General features: G+C 42.6%; 1 protein-coding gene across 1 annotated transcript in view; it reads right to left on the minus strand.

Annotated features, from left to right (window-relative positions):
- Positions 1 to 11,149: 11,149 nt before the first annotated feature.
- The window catches only part of LOC103804598 (diacylglycerol kinase theta-like), a gene marked incomplete at its 5' end in the record, with an annotated part of 17,399 nt that continues 15,565 nt past the window's right edge, over positions 11,150 to 12,983 (minus strand). The window contains 2 exons of the mRNA XM_009077211.1: positions 11,150 to 11,399; positions 12,506 to 12,658. Of these exons, the coding sequence (XP_009075459.1) occupies positions 11,301 to 11,399; positions 12,506 to 12,658 (252 nt within the window). The remainder of the gene's footprint in view (positions 11,400 to 12,505; positions 12,659 to 12,983) is intronic.

The following is a 12,983-nucleotide window of genomic DNA, read 5'->3' on the forward strand; positions in this document are numbered from 1 at the left end:
GCCCCAGCCCTCGGCCTCTGAAGGGCTTTGCTTTCACCTTCATCCAAGACAAGACACATAGTGTCTGACTTGGGGCTGTGCCTCATTGTCCACCACCATGCCCCTGTGCAGACTGCTATGGGGCCTGGCCTTCAGCCATGCTGGGCCATCAGTTTCAAGCTCCTAGCTGAGGGGAGAGCTATGAGTCTGTTTCCTGAAGTCAGGAAGACTTTTGCCACCAAGTCTGCCCCATCCTCTGCACCCCTGGAGCCGTGCTGGGCTTTGTTCCTCACCGCTGAATGCTGTGGCTCAGCCCCCATGCTGCCAAACATCATGACCTGCCCTGCTGGCTGTCTGAACATAATTCCTGCAGCCCACACCAAGCCCAGCACCACGGCAGCTCCCTGCTGGGCCATGCCTTGAGCTGCCCTGTGTACCTTTGCAAGCAAGTTTCAGAGCACTGAATTCCCTGTGACAAATTTTCCTCCACAGAGGACTGGGTCCCTTGTGCCCTTCCTGTGATGGACTACCCCCAGGGCACAGCTTGCCAGTGCTTTCCCAGCATGTATGCCCCTTTCCAGAGGGGAATGGCCCCTGCAGAGCAGACCCCAACACCTTCCTGCCACTCCTCTCAGCAATGTTGCATGCTGCTCCAGGGGCTGGACCACCTCACTGCCCAACGAGACCCAGCAAGACCTGCTAGTGACACACTACTCAACAGCTGCACCGGGAGAGCAGTTGTAGAAACCTGTGCCTGTACCTGCCATACTGCCTTTTTTCCCTTCCCCAAGCTGATGATGATTTCAGAGGAGGATGACTTTAAAAAAGCTGTAACAAACTTTTTAAATCCATGAACCATTTAAAGCATAAATATCTTTGCATAACTGCAGCACACCGTTCCTCTTACAGTAATTGTTAACCCCCAGCGTTAGCACATCCAGTGTCCGAGCAGCTCCTGAAAGCCTTTCCTAATTCAGGGTTTTGCTATCCTCAGTCGGGAAGCAAGAGGGCAGCAACCTCCAGGTTATCAGCGAGTTGAGTAGACAGCAAAATCATGAATCTGTGTACCCAGCAGCAAATGTCCCTGTTTGCATTAGAAAGGAGCTGCTAGAACTAAAACCCCCATTTTAGTAGCATGGTACTATAATGGCACTACTTCGTTTTTGTGCCAACACTCATCATAAAACTTGGCAGACACCTGGGAGGATATTTATGACTAACAGAAACTAAAGCAGCTCCCTCTGACAGACAGGTGAAACTTGGGCTTTGGACAGGTTTTAGCAGTTTGCAATTTTGAGGCTTATGACCAGGACTGCTGACACCACCACAGTTACAAACTTAAAGAGGTTGAAAAAAAATCCTCATAATGTTCACTTGTAACCCAAAGATGCCTGAAAAAAGTGTGACATGTTTCTAGAGGAGAACAAATATGACAAGCCATTGCATAGCATAGTGACATAGGAGTGATGATGAGTCCTGGGAAGAAAATGGCTGATAAGGAGTTAGGAAGAGGATGAAGGTACCAGAAAGAGCCAAAGGCTGGGAAACTGATGTGGGAGAGTGCGGAAGAAAAAAGTGTCACCTGGTCAACTGACGTAGTCTCCTCTCTTGTAACAGAGTTGATGGAGGCTCTTCAGTTCTGGCATGTCCTAGATGAGGACTGTTTCCACACCTTTGTGGCAGACATGCTGAGACTCTGTCAGGTGGCCTCCTTAGCATCCAGAAGTTTTGTTTGGACCGGAGATGTTGGAGCTTGGCTGGGAGTTCTGTGGCTTAGAAGGCTGATTGTCATAGGAGACTTGCTATCATCTCTGCTCTATGTTTTGTAGGGGAAGCTGCTGCAGCAGAGGACATGAGCTGTCCTGCTGTGACGGAAAGATGTGGGAGTAGGACCTTCAATGCCAGGTGGTCTAGTGACCATGTGACTGGATTGATTTGTTTCGATTTGGTCAGTTTGAAGCAGGACTGGCAAGATCCACAGCCTGTGTCCTTGCTGCTGGGGATGTTTTGTTTCTCCTGAGCTGCTGTAGTTGTCTGTGCTTTGGGAATTTCAGGATGGAAAGCTTCTTTGTGCCAGGAGGTCCTGACCTCAAAACAGTGTGCAAGTGAGTGGAGTTGTGAGCAGCATCCCCAGAAATCCTGGGCTGGGCTCAAACTCATAGGAGGCTGGCACAGACACGAGGGCACTGTTCCAGCAGTGATGCCAGCACTTGCCTGTGAGGGGAGCTGCTTGTGGTAAATAATCAATTTGATTCACAGCACAGATTGGGTGAGGGAAGCCCCAAAGGTGACAGAGCTTATCCCTACCCCATTTTCTAGTCTGGGGTGAGAAACTGTTCAGGTACAGTTTCTCTGGGTGTGTGAGGCTGGCACAGACACGAGGGCACTGTTCCAGCAGTGATGCCAGCACTTGCCTGTGAGGGGAGCTGCTTGTGGTAAATAATCAATTTGATTCACAGCACAGATTGGGTGAGGGAAGCCCCAAAGGTGACAGAGCTTATCCCTACCCCATTTTCTAGTCTGGGGTGAGAAACTGTTCAGGTACAGTTTCTCTGGGTGTGTTTTCTGATGCCTACCTTGACCCTGACACCCCTCTTATTGCAAGGACCCCATGTTAATTCAGATGGCTCCTGGTCAGAGTACTTGACTGGGATAGACACTGTGCCTGATCCATGCTGGCAGTTCTACTTCATTAAAATCTGTCTGTAACTGTTTTGGTGGTGATCTCCCCCTCTCTCTCCTTCTGTGATCCCCTAGCAGGCTTTTAAGCTGGATCTTGGCAGAGGTGTGAAAGCTGGGTTCTGGTGCCTGCTACAGCTCTGGGAAAATTGAGAGAGACAGAGATTCATTCAGTAATGACCTTTGAACTCACTTAGTTGGTGTGAAGGCACAGGTTTGGCCCATTTGCATTATGTGTATCAAAGCTGCTTGCCTGTATATGGGTGCCTGCATTACTCCGAGTCTGCGTGGATTTGTTTGCAATATGTTGCTGCTGCCACCACTGTGTGTTACAGCATTTGGTCATTCCCTGGTGGGAGGGATCACACGTCCTACAGTCCTCCAGTTGTCTGCAACAAGAAAACATCTCATTTAGGCATCCAAAGCTGTCATCTGATGATCAATTTGATATCCAAAATAGTTCCCCCAACCCTTAGTTTAATTTCCTTGTGACTTTATTATTTATGTAAGTTTTTTTTTGCTTAGCTGTACTTCAAAGAGAGTTTATCTAACTGGTGACTAAATCCACTTGGAAGTCAAACTGGGATTTATCATAGCTAAACCATCTTTCCTATTCTCAGACACTACTTCCCCTTGATGGGAATGTGGCATGGCCAGATTGCAAGGCATAGCCCTACATAAGCAGGGAGGGACTGCTGAAGTTGTCCACTCTGCCTGTAAAACAGATCCTTGCTGTTCTCCCATTTCAGAGGAAGGCAGGGGTAAAATGCACTGATGAATCATTATCAATATAGGCAGAACATCATGACATCTCATAAGCACCTGAGTTCCTGGATGTGTGTTGAACTCTAAATATTAATCCTCCACTAAAGCCTATGGTGTCTGACCTGAACTGGCTAGTAACTTGAACTGGTACCTTTCCTGGCTGCATGTAGGCCACTTCAGGTGTACTCAGTGCACTTAAATGCACTTCATACATGGGGTGCAACCTGCTGGATACCCAAACACACCCTTCTCCCCCATATCCCTCCAAAAGTGAGTTTCTGGATCATTTGGAGCCCCATCCAGGACATTTCCTCCACTTATATTTCTTTACTTCTTTTCCTCTTTCCTTTGGCAGTTAAAGCACACTCATTCAGGCTTGGGTAAAGGTTTCAGGGCCTCCTTACACATGGGTAGGACCAAGGATGTGCCTTTGTGCTCCCTAAGCAACTTTACAAGAAGCCTCCTGTGGCACCTGCACCACAGCCTCTGTGTCCTGGCTGCCTCTTGTGGGCATCATGCCCATAGTTTCGAGGAGGTGTTTGTCAGGTGTGATGCCTAAGCCTCTTAGCAGCCTCTGCTAAGAAGGAGGATCATAAATTCTTCACTGCTTGTTCTTTCCAGTTATTGGAGAATTAGGTCATACTACTCCCTTTCTTTTCCAGGACTATGTATAAAGATGATTTTTTTTGTCACATCTCCTGAAAACCGAAGTTCACCTAGCTCATTGCATGCTGTTGTCCCACAAAGGTGTACCACCATCCCCCCTGCAACATTAGGAAGGATTTCACCACATCCAGTACCCATGTCCTTCAGGTATGTGTGATTTATCCACTGGACAGTATGCCGCCTGGCTCTGGTAATTGAGTATTTGAAATAACTACTGGGTTGTAAAATGTAAAAGTTGAGAAGTCCATATGGTGTGGAAAACACAATGTTTTACTGTGCCACACCATCACAAGGACCTGAAGAAAGAGTAAGTGGAAAATGCTACTCTGCTGTCCCCAATTAATGGAGAAAGGTCAATTTCTCTTCCATTTTAGGGCAAGCTAGTAGGTGTAACGCTTGGTTAAATCATGAACACTCCAGGTTTGGATGTTTTGTGGTGGTTTTTCTTTCCTTTACATGAAGGTCAGTATTTTGTTTCCCCTCTTTTCCCAGAGCAGTAGTCCTAAACTGAGTGTTATTATGTATGGTTTTCAAATGTAGTTCCAGCTGCTTCAGAACTTACGGATTTGCAGTTCAGTAAGGAACAGTAGGGTTTACCCTGAAATGCTGGAGCAAAACCAAGCCCTCCTCTATTTTGCAATCAAAACTGGGGAGAACCAATTGCCAGAGGCAGTGTCACTGCAGTAGGGACATCCCAAGTGGAGGTGGCAGGGCATGACCCAATCTCAAGCAGCAAGGCCACAGAATTCCTAATAAAGCAGTGGCCAGATGGGACAAAGTATGTTTGTCTCTGCGAAAGTGTCTTTCAGTATTTTTAAAGTATAACTACTCCACAACCATTCAGGGTGGAAGAGATGTTTTATTTTTCACAGACAAATTCTAGTTACAGATCACTGGAACTTGTAAATAATACTTAGAATACAGAATTTCAAAGTGGTGCAAAATGTACAGTCAAACTCAAAACACATATTGCAAAATATATACAGAATTGTTCTAAGAACAGAACCCAAGGACAAACAGATGTTTAAATACCAGAGAAAAGTCCATCTTTTATAAATTACTTTTAAAAAATCAGTTAGTACACTAGATTTGTTATTTGTGGACAGTTACCACAATATAGTGACATGTCTCATTTGCAAGGCAGACATGGAGAAACAAGTTATGTCATTAAAAGCCAGTTTCTGAGACCAATCCACAAGTAAACGTGTGATAATGCATTACTGGTTTGAGGCACACAATGTGGAAACAGTTTTCAACCACTTTAATGCTTATACTTAGGCTTTTTATTTTTTCTGAGAATCAGGCAGATGCACAAAGAATAAGCACTAGCCAATAACTTGACAGCTTTTATTGGTTTATTGGGCCAAGATGATTTATTATGGATGTATTAGAACATTCACAAGAAATGCTATAAGACACCTTAGTATATCTTGATAATATAACAGCGTTCATACAGCTGCTTGAAGCTGGATAATTTAAATAACAAGAGGTGGAAACAGTTATTTAAGCAATAGTCAAGCTATAGTTTGAAAAGAATTAAGATGTCATGGGTTGTTCGTAAGTAGGAGGGACGCAGAAATCTATAGTGAATTACAAACTCTGTGATGCTTTGCGTTCAAAGCAGAGATGTTCTCTTCCAATAAGCAGAGCCTGCAGCTTCAAGGTATTGATTGCTACTATCTACACCATTACTAATTATACTACCACAAGGATAACTTGCTTTAGGCATGTTTGGAATGCTATAGTTATACAGCTGTTGCTATGCTACAGATCCCCAAATTTTGCTTTAAAATATCAGTGAAGGCTATATAAGCACCTAAAATTACACAATAAATACCCAGTAATTCTCCAAGCACCTCCTGCTACCCAATTTGGCAAGATCAGCAGCACTAAGAAATGGATGCCATGGTGAGACAAACTGTTAGCAGGTTGACTCAGACCCTCCATTTGTGCCTGCCTTCAGAAAGCAAAAGGGCTTGTGTGGCATGTCCTGTGACAGGGAGAGAGGACTGTTAAGTCCCAGTCACCAAGACTTGTAACATTCCTGCAGTCAAGCATAAGGGCAAGCTCTCTGCTCTTCAACCTGCAGTGATATATATGGGGGAGAAGTTCTGCCTTCTACAGCTGATGTTTATATTAGGAGTTGCTGCCAGAGGTGTAATAGGGGATATGCACAATATAAATGAAGACACGACTTCTGAAATCAAGTTGTCCCCTAAATAACACACTTGAGCAGTGCACAGTGACATGCTAAATGAGCTCAGAGTGGTAACTACACCAGTAACAGTACCCTATTAAAAATACTTTTTGCTTTTGGATAGATCTTTAATATCTACACACACTGATTTCAAGACTTCAGACCAGCTTTTTGAACAACACTGATCTGCTTATAAAACATTCTCATAAATTATCTTCACAAAAAATAAAGTCACTCTTTCAGAAAACATGTTCAATACAACACTTGTATCAGTAGAAATTCTGCCTTACGAGTCTGTGGCAGAAGTGTCATAATCCACACTTAAATCTCTCCAACAGGAATCTAAAACCAGAAGGCAACTATTCCATTAATTATGATAAGCAGAAACAATTCTTCCAAAGCACACAAAGAGTGCACTGTTTCAAGGGACATGTATGTGTTTACAATCAATAGTCACTGTTCTGTAAACATTGAAACTGCTGCTCTAACTGCAGGTTAAGATTAGTAATTTGCATTCATTTCACTGCACTCCACACATACAATGGCTACATTACTAGAAAAAACCAACAAAACATTACATAGCAAAAGGAATGAAGGCTTTGAGCTGGATCTCTCTTACAACTGAGTGTCAAATCAGTAAATCCTTACATTATAAATAGAACTGGAACATTACTTTTATGCATTATAAAAGCTGTCTAGTAAAACCTAAAACTTAGAATAGCAGCTGATTTGCTTAAAAACATACATGAACTTTCAGTCAGTCAGTTATAAATACATACTGTGATGGGAGGAAGAAGCCCATCTCTCATTCCCAAGCAGGTGTTCAAGGAGAACACAGTATTAGACATGGACAGGGATAAGGAACACTGCAGTCAGAGAAACTCCTAAACTGTTGCATTCTACAAACTTGTTTTCATTGTTACCTGAAAGTGCATCTTCGTATCTGTAGAATCATCCCCATATTTACACAAAAAAAGTACAAACACTGCAATTTCGCCACACCCTTTCTAACATGTATTTTCTGTTAAGTGCAAAAAGTATAATGAAGTTATACATGCACTGGTGCATATATGATCAAAGCCTGAAAATGAGGCAATGTCATCACCATGAATCCAAGGTAGTTCAGTAGTTGCCAAGTCTTTGCTGCACAGCTGTTAAATGGCTAAAGTAGAGGCTGAAGTAGAAATTAATGAATAGTCTAAGCCCAATGGCCAGAGCAGTGTTCCAGTGCAGAACTCCATTCCCCCACTGTCCATGCACGTTTGCCAGCACGTGGTCATGCCTCTGTTAGCAGTTTCACCACTAGGCCCAAAGGGCAGGAGGGCAGCCTGGCAGAAGAGGAAGATGTACAGTTACTATGAAGGTTGTAAGGAGGAGGTAAGTGGTGCAGACTGAAAGAGTATATACTGCCAGGTCTCAAGTGTGCAACTCTAATGCAGCCCCAGTTTCAGTGCTGGAATATGGACCAGAGGCCATGCCACACAGAGCACACTTGCTTGCACAGTCAGTAAGTTATTAAATACATAAGCAGCTGAATCTGCTGTGTCTTCAATGTAAGTCCTTTTTAAGTGTCTCAACACCTCCTCTTACCTTCTCCTCCCACATATTGAGGCTTCATTTGATAATGACACATTTATAGGCCAACACACTGCTACAGAGCCAGATACACATGTAAATGCTTAGCAATTTGAAACAGCTGGTATTCATAACAAGTATATTATTTGCTCTTTAAAGAAATGCAATCTGTACAATACTTGCAGGAGGGTAACTGTGAAGATTAACAAACAGTTGTCTATAACAGTTAGTTTAGTTTTGTTCCATCGTTAAGTCTTGCAGTGGATTATGCTACAGCTTCTTCTAGTTTTTAAAATGCTACAATAACCACTGTCATTGATTTTAGACAGAGACTTGATTAAATTCTACAAAGAACAAGAGGAGCTCAAACTGTATTCATGCAGAGACTGTACTCTAAACACAGTCATGCTTTCACTATACTGCCATCACATCTTGTTGAAAAGCTCAATACTGCTTCCCATCCCAAACTGCTGAGAGAAAGATCCAGAAGTGAGTGCTATCTGAATGTTGTAACAGAGCAAAAGCTGTACAATTAGGCACTGTGGAAGGAAATACAATAAGGTGTATTTTTAAAGAGTGCGTGCACATGTATGTATATGCATATATGTACACACACACATGTACACGTAAGTTTTTGGCAAAGTAACAGTTTCATTTAAAAATCAATACAGTGAAAAACACCAGCAATTTAAAATATACAGATCAAGGGTAAAAGCCAGGGGAAAAAAGCATCAGATTTTCTGAAGTAGCACCTGTATTTCAGGGATGATCTTTTGAATTTCAGTTCTCCTAATTCAAGGTGATGTCTTTATCCATCAAAACAGATCTTAACCAACTGAACACCTTCTCTCACCTCCAGTACTGGGGTATTTGAAAGGAACCTAACTGATTCTGTGATTCTTAGACTCTGTAATATTTATTTATATTTTCTTGACATACCGGCCTTTACAGAACCTGAAACTGGAATGTCTTCATAGAAGGGTTAAAGAGTGATTTTCTCCTTTTAAAAGCTTTACATGGCATTTCCTATCTCAACTGCCCAGGAACCTGCTTTGTCATCAAAACACATTAAGCAATTTTATGATGCAGAGAGACCTGCGTTTTTCTCAAGATACAATTTCATTCCAGTGGGGCACTTATCTGATAAAAGAACATATGGCAGCTGGACTTTTTGGCCGTCCACCAGGATCCCCTCTGGAAGTAGTGAGAATACATTCATACTTCAGTGTCACCTTGCGACCAAGATGCTACCCTGAGACAACTTGTATGGAGTACCAGAGATGGAAAATCCCCTGGGAAGGATATGCCACAGCAAGGGGCCCCCTGATTAAAATACTGTGACCTTCGAGTGTCATGTTATTTCTGATAACAGGTACTGAGCAAAAGGGAGAGACAGCCAGGTCGTTAATAAGCCAAGAACTTGAAACACTGTCAGCTACATGCTACAGGGTTATGTACGTCTGGGAAAAGAGTAAGACAGGTTTATTTACCTGGCCTGCAGAACACGGTCAGTACCAGCAATCTTAAAGTTTACATATGTTTTCTGTAACAAAAAGTCAAGTTTTCCTCTCCATTACCGAATAAACAACTGGAAAGTAGACCATGCATTCTTTCTGCTGCCCCAAGGATGCAAGGCAGTTTCTCTGACCTTCTGGACAATTATGAAGCAGCAATCTATTTCAGATTTCCTCTCTAATTTGTGAGCTTCATCCCAAGAGTGCACAGCCTGAAATAAAACACTTCACCTATCCTACTTGTAATGCTGGTACCAGGATGGCAGAAGAGCTCCAGCTGATCCTTCATGCCCAGGTTCTGCAGCAGACAACCCTGTGTTTAAATGATCAGGAAGTCAAGGATTTTAGCTTTGAACTATCCAAACTATCTCCTTCACAGCATGAATCCAGTTTTCATGCTGAATAAAAGTTAAGTGGTAGTCCAGACTGTGAGACCTGAAGAACATCCCTGAAATTAAATTAAGAATTTAAAGAATTAATAAGGTTTAACAGAAAACAGGAGTCAGTCCTCCAACTGCATCTCTACCACAACAGTAAGACCAGAAGGACTCAGTAGGCAGGAAGGTAGGAGAGGCTGCAAGCAGCTGCTATTTTTGCGTGGCTGTTTTATCTCTGTTTATAGCTTTAGCTGTATTAAGTCTGTTGCTGCAGATGACTGTCCTGTAGCACCCACATTCACATCTTTGTCTGCATGATGACTGGAAAGTAGAGAGCACAGGTAATAATCAGATGTTGCTGAAGCTCGCACACTGCTTAGAGTGCAGATTCATCAACAAGACCCAACAACTGCCACAGCACCTAACTGGCTCCATCACAAAACATCTTCTGTGTATTTCAGAGTTACACTTCAGTCCCCCTGAAGCAGCTAGAGATGTTTTCTAGACACACTTTCAAGAGGAATGCCCCTAAAGCTGACACTTGAGTGATGAATTCATGCCATCCATAGCTGAGTTAGTTATTACTGTGCAATAGAGGAGAAGTAAGCCCACCATCTGGCTATGTGGGCTCTAGCCAACACAGCTTAAGCAGCCACAAGCAGCAGATGCATACAAGTGGCAAAACCATGCAGCCTCCCCCATCCTCATAAGTAGCTCCCAGGGCCCCTTGTGTATGATGTTGACCAGTGATAGAAAAAAATTGGCATAACATAATACTGCCTTGGGTATTCTTGTTCCTTTTTTAATGTTAAAGTGGTAGCTGCTCAAATTCAAATGCCTTTTAAAACAGGCTTGGGCTGAATAATGAGAAACTAAGCTGCAGCTGAAAAATTGTTCTACAGGCTGTTTCCCCTTCATTCATATTGTCCAAATACTATTGAAGTAAACTCTCTGAAATATTCTGACTCAACTGTTCTAGTACTTTCTGTCTTCCCAGTGCACTGGGCTCCTTTTATAGAAATCATCTCTCCTGTGTTTTGTGTTTTTCTCTTTACGGTAGTACAGTTTTAGCTGTGCTATTTAGACTGATCCAAGGAGTCCTCCGTAGCTCCTGTCTTTGCCTTTTTTTGGTTAGGACATTATTGCAAGCATTAATTTTAAGGAACATATTTTAATTTATGGAACAATTCACTAAAACTTATCTATGGAATGATTTTCTTTCAGAAGGATCTGGGAGGAGGGGAAGAGTCTTTGTGAAGGCAAATGCAGAAATCTCAGCATCTTGGAATCTCTGTTTGGCTGGGAAGCAGGGATATGGCTAATGGAAAAGCAACCCAAAGTAAACATTTCAGATGAAACAAGTGGTACATAATAATTGTTTGTGAGGCACTGTATTTGAAGGACAAAGTAGAATCCAGTACTATCAAAATGCAATGAAAGGCACACTCATCAACAACCCTCTTCACTAGTTGTCCGCACTTGGTTTTACTAAACCAGCTTGGTATCTACAGTAAGTGTGCTGGATCGCTTCTGAACACAGGTCTGCACTTAGCGTCCTCCTTCAGAGACTGACATGCTATCCACTTTCATCTCTCTCAGGCTTCCAGTTTTTTTCTGTTTCTGCTTGGATTTTTTCAACATATGGACCTAAAAGTGAAAGTTTTACGAGAAAGTGAGTGAGTCTTAAAGTATCTGTAGTCACCAATAAGCTGATCTAAGGCAACTAACTAACAACCAAGTAAAATGCTGGAACTGCAACAGAAAAACACTTCCATACACAACTGCCTGATGCACCTGTCCTTATAAAGCGACAGGATTAACTGCTTTTTTCACATGACCATGTGTATGAATGCTATGTATATAGATGTATGTGTGAGCATAGATATTCCTGTACACACATATATACAGATAATACTGCTAGTAACTAACATGATAGAAAGATAAGAAATGTTTCTCATGGAAGGACAAGTTAGGTTTGTTCTCTCTTTCTGTTTTTCCCCCCCCTTTTTCTCAGGAAAAGAACAAAATTTAATGTATTCTGAAACATATGAGGTATGACTTTCTCTTTCACCCATTTCTCCCCTGCAAGAGCCATTGTAGCTCTTCCATTAGAGCTACATATTCTCTGAGACTGCCTGTAGCAACAAATTTCTGAGAGTTGAAAAGGCATCCTTAAGGTAGCAGGCAAATGTGTGGACTGGTGTGCATCACAGCTAACTACTGCAATGTCAATGAGATGTTAAATTCTTAGGCAGCTGATGCTGTCTTCCTTTCACATACATATTCAGATACCAAGGAAGAACAGACACTGATTACTCCAAAGTCTCTTTTTTGCAGACCCTCCTCCTCCATTATTAATTTTTCTCCTTTGCTACTCTCTGACAGACCTTCCCTTCTCCAGCAGACTAACTCCTACCTTGCACACTGCAGTACTACCATGGTCCTTATAACTCTGAGTCAAGGCAAGTCAAGGCAAGCAACACTGCCTGGAGATCCCAATCTCCAGGATTTCCTGGAGAGGAAAAAATTGTCACTAGGCTGAAGCTCAGGGACTACCCTTTTAAACATCAGCCTCATCTGAGCCACTGGGGAGAGCCCTCAAACCACCCTTTGTAGAAACTGCTACAACAGTTACCACGCTGTGCTGACTAGCTCCTTAGAGGTTAAGCATCAGAACACAACCAACAAGATAATACAATAGCATTCAATGGAGAAACAAAGTCAACTTGCCAAGAGAGACCTACAGCCAATACCTTTGGTCCTGCAGCAGAAATTATAATCTGGCCAGGGGCCTGAATCCAGGGCTCTCCATCAACTTGAACTGGAATTGGCTTTAGGAGTGTTACACGAAAATAAGAGCCTTGGGCTATTCGGATTCCTGATCGAAAACCGCCTTGGACTTGACCCTGCAAGGAAGTAAAAGCCGTAAGTATCAATAAATAAAAGCCATAAAAATAAAAGCCATAAATATCAACCACCCCAATTAAGAAGAAGCACAAATACTAACCTGCAATTAAACTGGGTGGGTAGTATTTTATTCTCACCTGACATTTTACGTTTCAAGTATAAGAACTGCTTAGGAGAATCTGCATTGGTAGCCTTCACTGCCCCAGCATTAATTATTTCAGTTAGTGCTGAAGGCAAAACAAGTTCCACAGCAAAGCCATTTGTACACACAAGCTGGCCAAGGAGCATACACTCACAAAGGTCCTGTTTGCTTTCACTTTCCCT

The sequence above is a fragment of the Acanthisitta chloris genome, unplaced genomic scaffold (genome assembly GCF_000695815.1).
Source record: "Acanthisitta chloris isolate BGI_N310 unplaced genomic scaffold, ASM69581v1 scaffold31596, whole genome shotgun sequence".
Classification (NCBI taxonomy): Eukaryota; Metazoa; Chordata; class Aves; order Passeriformes; family Acanthisittidae; genus Acanthisitta; species Acanthisitta chloris.